Consider the following 12,486-nt stretch of genomic DNA (forward strand, 5'->3'; position numbering starts at 1 on the left):
GTACCTCTCCTTGTGTCCCTCTCCTCCACGCATCAGAGAATATGGAGCTGACGACGCTCTGGGAGCGGGTGTGGCCCGCGGACGCCATCTCAGACACCCCGCTGTCCGACTGGCTGGAGTGGTTAGACTGGGACTCTGGGATGACAGAACACAAACAACTTTAGTGATGTTTTAGTCTTAACAATAACGATCAATGCAACGGGCACATGGAGTTATCGTGGTGTTCCTTGTCTGCTGCATTATATTGTAATTACAACACTGTATATCATGAGAACCTGAACTATTGGATTTGCTAATATCAATAATCATAATAATTCTGCACCCACCTGGAAGGCTGGAGGAGCTGGATCCAGATTTAATGGAAGAAGAGGACAGGGAGGACCAGTCGTACGCTGCCTCTGTCTTTCTCATGGCATCCTGGAAGTTGATGTACAGCTGCTTCCCATACTGACACACACACAAACACAGAATTAAATATTATTAAAGGAAAACGTTTACGTAAAATAATGTATTCCAGATTTACGAGATTATGCAAGTCTTAATTCAGACAGACAAATCTGACCAAATAAGTGAGCAAATGGTCAGAACACATTAAATCATTACCTTGGCAATGCGAATACTATTGATCCATTGTTGGAGGGTCCTGATGTCATCGCAGCAAAGGTACTTGATATACTGAGACTTTTTCTGGATCTGAGGATGCTACAGACACGTTAGTAACAAAGTTAGTATTCTTTTTATATTATTACACGAGTGAACAATCAATAAATGAATGATCGACATTAATATTCCCTTGTGTTTTAGGTAAAAACGGCTCTTCCAACTTTACACCACTAGATGGCAGCGTAGGGCAGTGTAAAGTCCGTACACCATCGCTAGTCATTTACAGACTTGACGTGCAGACTACTTCAGTGTTTATCTGGGGTGGGAATTTGATCGTGGAATAAGAGCTTAAATCAGGCAAAAATGGGCATTCTGACTATAGAATACAACAAATAGTTGCACTTGAGTGTCAATGTAACCTACAAGTTTAGAGAATCAGTCACTGTCTTCAAATGAGAGGAGCTATCAGCCATATCCCCGTCTTGCTACTGCTACAAATAACATATGTGTTTAGTCAAACCTGTTTGTGTATTGATACTAATCTATTAAACAGGTCTTCAGATCCCTGGTCCATGTATATATACCTTCAGGACCATGCAGTAATCTGTAGGAGCCTTGTATTTGCTCTTGTAGTCCTGGCCAAGGTAGACATTGACATGATCAAGCTGCAGAAAACACACCAGGTCTCTGGATGCCTGAACAAAAACAAGGAGGAATTAGCTAAATATTTTGGCTCTTCAATGATTAAATGTTGACACTTGGTCTCATTCATATGGTGCTTTATCACAAATGTTACCTCCAACTGTGCAAATGACCTTATTGATGTCTCCTGTTTTGAGTTAACAGTCAACGTGACCGTATAAAATTGCCTGATTTTAAAATTCACAGTGGTCAGTTAAATGTAGCTGTATATTGTGACAACGACATTATAAACCTCTCGGTGGTACCTGGCTTCTGTTGGGGACTTACTACCAAATATAAATATATATTGATAAGGGTTATATTCTCGATGTTGTCCTTCCATTGTATAGATGCTCACCTTGGCTTTTCCTTTGGGAACATAGTAAATGCCAGAAGCCCTCAGCAGGAAGTATCGCTTTTTCCATGATTTCTTCCCATCCTCCTTCAGCCATAACAATCCTTCCATCTCTGGAACGGAGACAGAGCTGCCGCCAAAACACTCCTGCCCACACACACACACACACACACACACTTTTAAACAGCAAACAAGCACAAGGATACTAAAAAACAGTTGACTCATAATACAATGAAGGGCTGTTTTTTACAATTACATTCCATTTTCCCATTTAATTTCCGATGAAGTTGGGATTTTTAAATATATTTCAAGACCCTTTTAAACCCATAAAATTCTGAGGAGAATATATTAAGGGAAGAGAATAAAACAAGCCAGCAAACCTCCAGTAGAGCCTCTTTGTTTCTTTCAGTCATCTCACACGTCTCCTTCCGCCCCAGCAAATAGTTCTGTTGCAGACAGGAAGCACATGGGCCAGATTAGCATTATTAAATCATATTTAGCTTGACTCACACATGCTGCCTCTCACTGAAAGAACATCCTACCTGTGGGTTTTTGAACACAGCATACTTCTCGATGCGTTCAGTGAACATCAGGCGGTTTTGGCTGTCTCGGGTCCAGTTTAACAGATTCTCCACGAGGTTCTCATGATCTTCGAAAATGCGCTCTGAATGTTAAATTTGTTAAAAAATGTTAAATTTTACCTGGCAGCCACAAGGCAATGGTTGTGCACATTTATGTATGTTGGCCTCCTTTCTTAACCTGATAAAGGTTAAGAAACCTGAATCTGCTGACCAGCATTCCGTGTTTTAAAGGGTTTGATTTGTAAATGCAAAAAAAAAAAAAAAAAAAGCTCCAGTTTTCTGAGCACGGCCAAACAAGCTACACTTTCATACAAGGCTGTACGGCAGAAGCCCCGAAGATGTAGGTTAGATCACATGCATCACTGCACTGGACCTACATACACGGTGTGTGTGTGTGTGTGTGTGTGTGTGTGTGTGTGTGTGTGTGTGTGTGTGTGTATAAAGTCAAATCTGAAGTACAGTTTGTCCGGGCAAACAAACGTCTCCGTCCCTCCCCTATTCCAAGGCTGGAAACAAGGGTAGCGTGTATGTGTGTAAGTGCAGATCTGTGTAGTCTGATAGCCGCAGCACACCGTGCTACCTATTAACTACAGTACATGATGATGAAAAAAGGCTGCAGCAGCAGATTCTGAAGGTTTTTTGATGCAACACAGATGAAAACAGCATTTGTGTAATTGCATTTACCCATCTGCAGCTCTGAGAGCGTTTCCACCAGTGACCAGTCTGCACTGTAGCCGGAGTGAGATTTCTCCAGTAGGCTGTCCAGAACCTTCAGAACAGGAGACACAGTTAGCAGAACAATGACGTACTTTTAACCAGACTAATAAAGAGGAGCTCGATTCACTATAAATATTAGACAGTAAAGCTAAGTCAAAGCTGTCATGGTATTACGGTGTCAGTGTGACTCCGTGCAGGACACGGGAGTCTTTCTGGATTCCACCTGTAGAGGCTTGGCAGCCTTACCTGTCTGACCGTCTGCCTCTCATCCACCATCATGGTTTTGGAGCTCTCGTCGGACAAATGGACACGGATCACCAACTGAGAGAGACGATAAGAGGGAGGCGACGGTGATTTAAGCTCTTACTGCAAAGTCAGAACATCTCTGAGCTCCATTTTCTGCAGAAATAACTGAATTAAAAATATTCTGGGACTCTTGACAGACGCTGAGCATCTGGTGGGAGGAATATTACCAGTAGTCCCTTCTTCTGTACAGAACAGACCGATGATTCTGGGATTCTGTTCAGATTTAACGTTCAAATTCATCCGCTTTAACTCTGTGCGGCCTTTCAAAGACAATGTTCTATCATTCTATAGATTTCAGTGGGATGAAATGATGGTGACCCCTGCGTCCAGAGGCAGGTCTGACCCACAGTGGCATCACATTCCACAGAAGGAAACTGTTCAGAGAAGTCTCACATAATGTTCAATTCATGTTAATCTACACATCCCAAAAATAACAGGTTGACAAATTATTCCAGCACAAACAGGATCAGTGTACGGATTTAATATCGACAGGTAGCTGGATTCCCCTTCTGTGTGTAATAAATCCAGACTATTAATCCAGAATCTCTGCGAGGGATTGGGGCCTGATTTAAGGAAGTCATTATGTTGAGTGCTCTCTTTCACTCAGTGTGTGTGTGTGTGTGTGTGTGCGTGTGTGTGTGCTAGAGTTATGACTGCAGCTGTCACCGAGCAGAGCTTTCATTGCTGAGTAACAATGACCTGACCCATAAACCTGGACACACAACACCCAGTTTTCCAGTTTTCCTCCACTGACCTTTTTAACTTGGGCCTCCTTGATCTTCTCCAAAGCAACTCTGATATTCTCCGCCTTGAGTTTGGCAGCCTGCTCCTCCTAAACGCGCACATACAAACATAGTGAGCGGAAGCAGACAGCATCGGCAGACACGTTTCCTCTGACAGCACTTTCTAGAATTTACAGTCACGCACGATCAGTAAAAAAGTCGGCACCCACCTGAGTCCTCCAACATGCATTCATTCTCTACTGACGGTCGAATTTTCTTTTTAAAAAAATGAAAACTTATGTGTCTGCTTGAGTAAAAACATCCCAAAGATCTGCAGCTTCTTCAGGGTCCTTCTGCAGCAGCTTTTGCTATGTTGATATGTGCCAGGAAACCACTTTATTGAACGATGGAATAGTAAAGGCAACCACACAGCCCAGTTCTGAACACAACACACATGTTCTGTCAACACAGCCCCGTCTGCTGACAATGACAAAAACCTCCAGCCTCTTCATTTCTTCACAGTCTTCATCATCAACTTCTTGAGATTATTAGGGGATGCCGGTAGATTGATGCTCCAAAGCTACATTACACTCTATTTCTCTCTTTTCCTTCACTGCACACTGTCACGTCTTTGCCACTGCCGACCACGACCCGGTGAGATGGAGACGACAGGAGAAGAAGGCTGATTTCTTCTGACAACTTGGCAAAGAGCAGGTCTGATCTGCAAAGTCAGCTGCGAGCAACGTGAAGAGGCGACCGGGCCAAAAGTGTGGATGAGGGAGCAGAGGTAGCCAGCTTTACCTCCGCGAGAGCAGAGCGCAGGCACGAGACCTGAAAACAAAAATAAACCTGGCACAAAAGCCCTCAGAGGACGGAGGAAAAACAAAACTAGCCTTGTCTGATACTAATCTGACTGTTGCCTAGACTGAGCGGTCCAGCACCCTGGCTGGCTGACTGGCTGGCTGATTCCAGGTGCAGCTGTCTTCCAGGTGAAAGGTTACGCCACTGACAAACGTCCAGAGCTGCTGCTGAATCAAGTGAGAGACGATACCTCCTCCTGTCACATCCTCCCCGGCAGATCGAGGCAGAAGCAGTGAGAGGAGGCGGCAGGGAAGCGGCGCTGCTCAGAGCTTGGGGGGCGGAGCTCTGCTGCTTTGCCCGCTTCCCCACGAGGAGGCCGTGATCTGTTTAGAATAATATTATCCCCTGGCTCCTCGCTGAGCCCTCCCCACCTCCATTTTAAATTTGCTTCGATTTGAATTTTGCATTCACATTGGTTTTTGCAGGTCGCAATTATTAGAGATTTAAAAGTAAAAGCACCAATAAAAATGTGCCGCAGTGACACATTAGAGTGTGATCTGTTAGGGGAGGCACTAATATCAACGCCACAGCTGTGTGGATCTAATCCGTCTGTTATCTGTAGGATCTAATAACTAGTTATTATCCAATGAAGTAGAACGTCACTCATACTAAAAGCTCAGCAGAGAAAAAGACCTTTGGGGCTTTGCAAGATGGCAAGAAACAAACAAACAAATATAAATAAAACAACATCCAGTTCAATAATAAGGTGGGGAAACCACAAGTCACCCGTAGACTATAATGCTAAGATGTTGAGCTGTTGATCCCATTGCCATGATATGATTCATTCAAGTATACATTTAGAGGGATTATGACACATGACTTTAATCTAAAGACAATATCCACTGTACCATCTGTATGTGATAATCTAATGATCTTAAATCGGCCTCCTATAAAGCTCTTAATGATGATTTTTAAAATTCAGCATATAAAATGTTGACTCCTGTTGTGTTGCTCCAGTGCCTCCCACAGCTGTCTATACTGTCACTTGCAGCAAAAACAAATTCCATCCAAATGAATCCGACCTACATTATAGAGCTGCTAATATTAGCCCCCGACCAGGGAAGATTCTCCTGCCTTTGAAGTCACAGCCAGTGGGGCCATTCTGAGCTGCCGTAGGCTCGAAGCAAAGTGGAGCAATGAGACTGATACAGAGGCAGCAGAAGTGGGACAGCGGTGTGTGCGTGTGTGTGTGTGCGCGTGTGTGTGTGTGCGTGTGTGTGTAAGGCATTTAATGCAGAGGTGGCGCAACACTGACACAGCCAGAATATGTCACAGTCATGACTGTAAACATTAGTGCATGCATAAATACACATACTTACACATACTCTCACACACGCACACACACACAGATCATTTTTGTTATGAATCACAACTACAGTAGGATTACACTATTAGGCTATAACAGCTGTTTTGCAGCTGTCTGACTTTAAGCAACTGGACCCTCAATCCTAAATTGATTATCCCCCACTAATCCCACCCCCCTAATACGCTGCTGGTCTTCCAGTGTTAATGTTCACTTTTCTTGAGTGTCATGGCCGTCATTTGGCCGTCCCTCCCTCTCACGGAGGAGCCGTCCACATGGCGGTATTGCTGTTACAAAGCCTTTGCCCTCGATGCTACAAGGTCAAACACCATCGGCCTCCTTGGCCGCCAGCAGCAACCCCCTGGGTGTGATGTTGACTAAAGGAGCTGGGTTCTACAGCTGGGGCTAATCAAAGGAACATTTCAGAATACTAAAATGGGTCTGGACAACCAAAACTTGGGATAATATTTTCACTGTTTAATATACAGCTGACAAAAAGGAGAAGGGTAAACTATGGCCTCACTTTGGTAATAATGATGACCGTCTTTATTGGAGATCTTGTGCTACATTACATTAGCACTAGCAAGCAGGTGTCTGCATCGCTTAAAACTGCGACAAATTTTACCTTAAAGACACAGAACAGATTTTAGTGTCCTTGTGTTTGTGTGTGTGTGTGTGTGTGTGTGTGTGTGTGTGTGTGTGTGTGTGTGTGTGCGAGAGAGAGATGGACTGAGGAATCACCTTTTTCTGCACCAAAGACGATTATCTCTGTAGATCCGGCACGTTTCTCAAGCATCCAATCAAACTGCCTGATCCCCACAAACGTCCAATCAATTCACACACGCAGATCCAATCAGAATAAAGCCTCCTGACTTACTTTCTATTTAATACCGTCTTCCCCCAAATAAAACTTTGACCTTAACCAATGAGAAGCCTAAAGCGTGGCAGGATCACAGAGGAAATTACCCACAATACAACAGAAATAAATATTATGTCAGATGTCAAACAGAAATCCTGAAAAAAAACCTCACGTTCGAATGCATCATTGCATTACTGTACACTTCACATGCACAAACATGCTCATCACCACCACCACCACCAACAACAACAACAAGTTGTAATCAGTCCCATCATTGATTAGTGCTAACTGGCTCCAAGCTGATCCGTTAAGCTCCATAACTGCACCTGGCTGAGCTCCCAACAACGATTACTAAACAGAACAATCAGGGCTGATTAACCACAACCCAACAGATTACTGATGCACAGTCTGACTACACCAACACCGAGGACAATGCTGCAGGTTTCTGGGCAAAAGGTTCACGTAACTAAACAGAGGCTTCAGTAAATCATGATCTCCTTCAGACCAGCATAGGACTGCAAAACAGACGGTGTCGCTGTGGACTGATCCAAGCCTAAACCAGTCCAGGTACTGGGCTGCTGTAGCTGGTTCAGAGTTGTCACACACAGTGTAGGCACATTATCATTATTATTGCTGTTTGGAGCTGGTTCCATGCATGATCTGGCTAAAAAAGAGGCAGACATGCAGCTTTGATAGTGGCTAGTTCCAGTCTTGTGTGTTATATATCAAGAACAGGCTATACTTTTAGTTTTCTGAGCTGCATTTCCACTCAGCAGTACATTTCATTATTAGATCACACTTGGAAGAGTCTCAAAGGTAGAAGAGCACAGATGCATTATCTTGATACCACTTACAAATTTTGCTCATTTAATTGAAATTAATTATAAAACATGAAACTGTAGCATCTGATGAAAATGCAGACTGGTTCTAAAGCACATCAAAACCAAAGTTACCACCAGAACTGCCTGAGCTGGAAAGATTTAAGAGGGTTTTATAAAAGAAGGAAAGAGGGATTAAAATGGAGGGCAGCCATGTTATAGTGATTCAATTCAAACAACATTCACTGACTTCTCATTTTGGGTATAAAGGGAAGAGATTCCATGCCGCAGGTTGGGGGGGGGGGGGGGGTGTCATGCAGTATTGAAAAGAGTGTCACCTTGGTCAGCAGGTGTGAGGGTTTTCCTGCTATGTTTCTCAGAATCAGAGAGGTTTCCTTGTCCAGATAGGAGTGCTTTAAACAGACAGACAGAGCGAGTCCCAGTGAGTGAATCTGCTGCTGGAGGAACTGGGAGAGTTTAGCTGAAGCAGTGGTGGTGAAGCAGAGCGCAGCGGCACAAACACAGCAGACCTGTGAAGGTGAACTGAGAACGTGATTAACAGATCACAGTGATAACACCTATATTAACCAACCGTCAGTAACCCCCCCCCCCCCCCGGCTTTTTAACAAAGATGAATATTTGCTTTATTGGGATGGTTTCCTTTTTATTTGAAATTCCTTTTTTTGATTATGTTCCTTGAATGTACTGATGCTGTGAATTCCAAAGGCATTTGGCCAAACATGTGGCTTTGCTGAGCTGTGCGTAATCCCACCAATGTGCACGTGTGACAGTGCTGCTAGTCACCTTATCCCCGCGAGCACGTTACTGTTTAGCACGCAGGAAACGACGCTGGCTCCCTTTTTTTTACATTGACTAAAAAGTAGCACTGGGTCACATATATTTAATTTATTGATCGGCGTTTGCATTATTATTTTCAGTGCTGCTACAAAACATATTTAGAGTATTTCATCTTGGTGCGTATGTGCATGTGTGTGTTTCCATCACTAGAAACCGTTTTATAGAAAGCACCGAGTTTTTTTTTTAATAACTACAGATTAAAAATGATATTTAGGTCAGACACACAGATGATTACAGGCAGCCAGCTTTTCCCTTTGGCCAAGTTGTGACCAGCAATGACACGTGCGTGGGCGTGCACGCTCCTGTCTCTGTGTGGGGGTTGGGTCACCATTAACCGAGCTGCTGACATTCAGTGTATGTGCATCATCCACAGCAGAGCAGGGTCAGCCGGAGGTTTTAGCCTGGGTATTAGCACACAATATTAAACAACATAACCCGTAACATAGATTTACGGAGAAATTTGTGACACTAGAGAGCTCCACTTCCATGAGGCCACTGCGGATATGAAACTATGATGCTGTGATTACATGCTTGGTCAAGCACTTAAATCTCCATCTGTTTGTCTTATAAACGGTTAAAACACAAAATCTCATCGTTATCCACACATTCCCATGCTAATAAAGTCAGGAGAGGGCTTTTGAAAAAAAAAAAATCCATGTTTTCAGAACATTTAAAATCTATTTTCACTCAAGACATTATGTTCCAGTCCATCTAAAATGAGCTGCTTGGTCAGTTGACTGTAAACTGTGTTAAACCGTGTTAAACTGCATTAAACCTCAGGCTCTGTCATGATGAAATTAGACCCATGAAGCTGAATGACTAAACTTTCCACATCATCCTCTGACATTGTTTTAAATTTAAAGGTTTCTATTATATTTTAATTTGGAACAAATGTTGACATACGGTAAATTTGTCCAAATCATTTAAACACAAATGCATCTTATTTTCAGTGATGCACCTGGGGCAGAATTATCATAAGTGCAGACAAAAATATGTGGAACAGCATTTGAGCTCATAAAAATTGAATATTTAGAGCAAATATTGAATGTCACATTTATTGTTTAGAAAAGAAAAAACTTGCATGACAATCTCATTTGATCCAATTTTATAATGTTTCTATCTCCAATCTGTAATTTTTCAAGTTGGTAACGATGCTGTACTGGCGGTGGCCGACCAGTTGATATTAAACTAGCTAGCCTTAAAACACACTAGAAAGACATGAGAGTATGAAGGTGTTCTGCTGATTTTACTGCAGCACATGTGTGGGTGGAAAAAAGGATGTGAAACTTGCAATATTTAATGGTTTTCAGCAGAAATTTATCATAAAATGCGATCTGATCTTCAATTCACAAAAAAACATCCTTAAAACCACAGGATCTGTTTGCGATTGCTCCGCACAAGAAGAATACGCATTTGCTTCACCAAAAAGAGCTTTCAGAAGATCTATCATAAAAAAGGGTTGATTTACACAAAGCTGGAAAGTGATTTCAAAGACTTTAGAAATTCACCAGTCCACATTTATACAAACGACCTACAAACTGAGACCCTTTGGGACCGTGGCTCCTCTAACAAGAGGAAGAAGGCGACCAGTCAAAGCCCCAAGAGCACATCAGCTTGCATTCAAGGTACGATGAAGTCCCAAATGTATTCATAAAATCTTCAGGAAAACTGAAAGTCTGCAGACGTTGGTGACACAACAGGACAATAGCCAAAACAGACTATTGAACGAGTGTTTTCACCAAAGACATGAAAGATCAGCTTTTTAGAGCCATTCGTACCCAGGACTTAGATGAAGATCGTATCACACTTGATGACAAATGAATGCAGAAATCCACAAAATTCTGAAAAGGTTCACATACATTTTCTTGCTGTGGACGTGTGACATGTTGACATTTCAATATTTCGAAATGCACGTTACTCTGATACTGGATACTCTGATGCTGTTGAACAGCTTCATGGATCATGTTGTGCTCCTGCTCTAACAGCTTTTTCAACATAATATGAGACTATAACAAATCCTACCAAGATTTTAGCTTTCTGCAAACTTTTTGAAATAAAAATCTCCCCTGCTCAGCCTTAGATGGACTAGTCCATTTCCACAAACCTAGCGCGTCTGATCTCTTTTTCTTTGCGTACTTTTAGACTTTTAGAGTTCCAAAGACTCCATCGCAGCAATTCCCTGTGTGGATTCTTGGTCGCCGTTCATTTGGCGGCTCTGAACTCTTGTGGTTCTAATTTGGCCCGTTCTCTCGCTTGCTCAGATTTACAGCAGCACAGAGCAAAGTGGAGCGATAACCCAGATTTCTGCTCAACAAATTTGTGTGTTTTTTTCAGGTTTCCTGTTCAGACTGAACGACACCGAGGCCAATAATCTTTAAGGCTAAATGAGGACACACAAATACAAAATGGGACAGTTGTGTTGTTAAAAGAAGCGATAAAAATGGCTTGTGAGAATCTGCTGACAGAGGGAAGGAAAAACTTCAGCGAGGCTCTCAAATTCTGTCACACGCCACCAAATTTGGTTGTTTCACAGCAGTTTTAAGGTAAGAAAGCCATCTATAACTCCACAAGAATGAATGGCATGTTTGTTTCTAAGAGCAGTGTGACACTCCAGACTCTACTGGAGAGCATTAACTTTGTCCACATTTAACTTTGTCAGCATTTTTCCAGCTGCTGTGAACCTCTGATTCCTTCATCTTGCAGTTATTTATCGATTTTTCCTAAGGTAAAGTGAGATTTGTGCCAGGCTGTTGAAATCATTTGTGTTAGGTTCACAGGATGTAACAACACCCAGACATTTGCTGCCTTTTAACAGGAAAAATGGGATGAGAAATGTAAATTCATTGTTAGAAATGAAAACGTACCTCCAAGCTGTGATGACCTGCTCCAGCTGAAGGTACCAACGTGGACTGCTGAGCGTCTGATTCACTGGAGTGAAGAACACTGTCCAGTGAGTCCATGGAAGAAGCCGAGTTGACAGAAATCCCAGAAGCTGAGGTGATGGAGGAGCGTGAGGAGTGGATGAACGTGCACACCTGAAGAGACACGATAAGATGGAGTTACGAGCAGAACAAAGCTTGTTTCAATCAATAAACAAAGAGGTGCGAGTTCTCAATGTGGACTCCAGTCGCTCAAATTTGGCAATATCTCAATAAATGAACAAACTGAATACATCCACATGAACAAAACTGAATCTGCCATCATTTGATCTTTATCGGGATATCTATATCACTCGGCTCATGTTTGTCAGGTCCTTAAAGATCCCTGTTTACCTCATGTTCACTGACTGTGCCGACTGATCCCGTGCGGCGATGCTGGCGCTGAGATGATCCGGACCGCCGGACTGTGGCCGACGTAGACGAGGCGGAGCTGAGTGAGTGTGAGGAAGTCTGCCGAGCAGCTTCATCCATGCTGAGAGAGGCCTGAGGAGTGGGACACGCAGGTGAAATCACACAGCTAAATCTGTGGGAAGCCTCCGCGCCCAATCATCAAGCTTCCTTTGATCAGAAGCAGCAGATATTTTAGATGCAGCTCACAACCTTCACTTTCTACAACCACGGAATGTTCATAATCGATTCATTTCCCTGGCACTGACCTAAGATCTGACGCTGCCCCTTAAGGATGGGCTCAGTGAACAGATCCAATTACACTCTGCAAATTTATACTTGTGAGACCAACTTTGGTTCACTTGGCCAGCAAAGTGGGTTCTCAAGCTAGTGCCACTGTAAAGACAAATGGTTTTATTCTATTTTAATATATATATAGATATATGTATGCTCAGCTCCTGGACCACAACAGCAACAAATATGTTGGCCCCCATCC

The 12,486-nt window shown here is 42.9% G+C and overlaps 1 protein-coding gene across 3 annotated transcripts in view; it reads right to left on the reverse strand.

Moving 5' to 3' along the window:
• The window catches only part of LOC101073885 (ras-associated and pleckstrin homology domains-containing protein 1-like), a 31,711-nt gene that overhangs the window by 4,716 nt on the left and 14,509 nt on the right, over nt 1-12,486 (reverse strand). For 2 of the 3 annotated variants that reach the window (XM_029825314.1, XM_029825317.1), the window contains 13 exons: nt 11,937-12,086; nt 11,529-11,699; nt 8,145-8,219; nt 3,998-4,075; nt 3,184-3,258; nt 2,905-2,989; nt 2,182-2,303; nt 2,020-2,085; nt 1,643-1,786; nt 1,188-1,298; nt 604-702; nt 327-447; nt 5-135 (listed from right to left, as the gene is read on the reverse strand). In XM_029825314.1, the coding sequence (XP_029681174.1) occupies nt 5-135; nt 327-447; nt 604-702; nt 1,188-1,298; nt 1,643-1,786; nt 2,020-2,085; nt 2,182-2,303; nt 2,905-2,989; nt 3,184-3,258; nt 3,998-4,075; nt 8,145-8,219; nt 11,529-11,699; nt 11,937-12,086 (1,428 nt within the window). The remainder of the gene's footprint in view (nt 1-4; nt 136-326; nt 448-603; nt 703-1,187; nt 1,299-1,642; nt 1,787-2,019; nt 2,086-2,181; nt 2,304-2,904; nt 2,990-3,183; nt 3,259-3,997; nt 4,076-8,144; nt 8,220-11,528; nt 11,700-11,936; nt 12,087-12,486) is intronic. The other variant, XM_011607550.2, reaches the window with a different exon arrangement.

The sequence above is a fragment of the Takifugu rubripes genome, chromosome 1 (assembly GCF_901000725.2).
Source record: "Takifugu rubripes chromosome 1, fTakRub1.2, whole genome shotgun sequence".
Taxonomy (NCBI): Eukaryota; Metazoa; Chordata; class Actinopteri; order Tetraodontiformes; family Tetraodontidae; genus Takifugu; species Takifugu rubripes.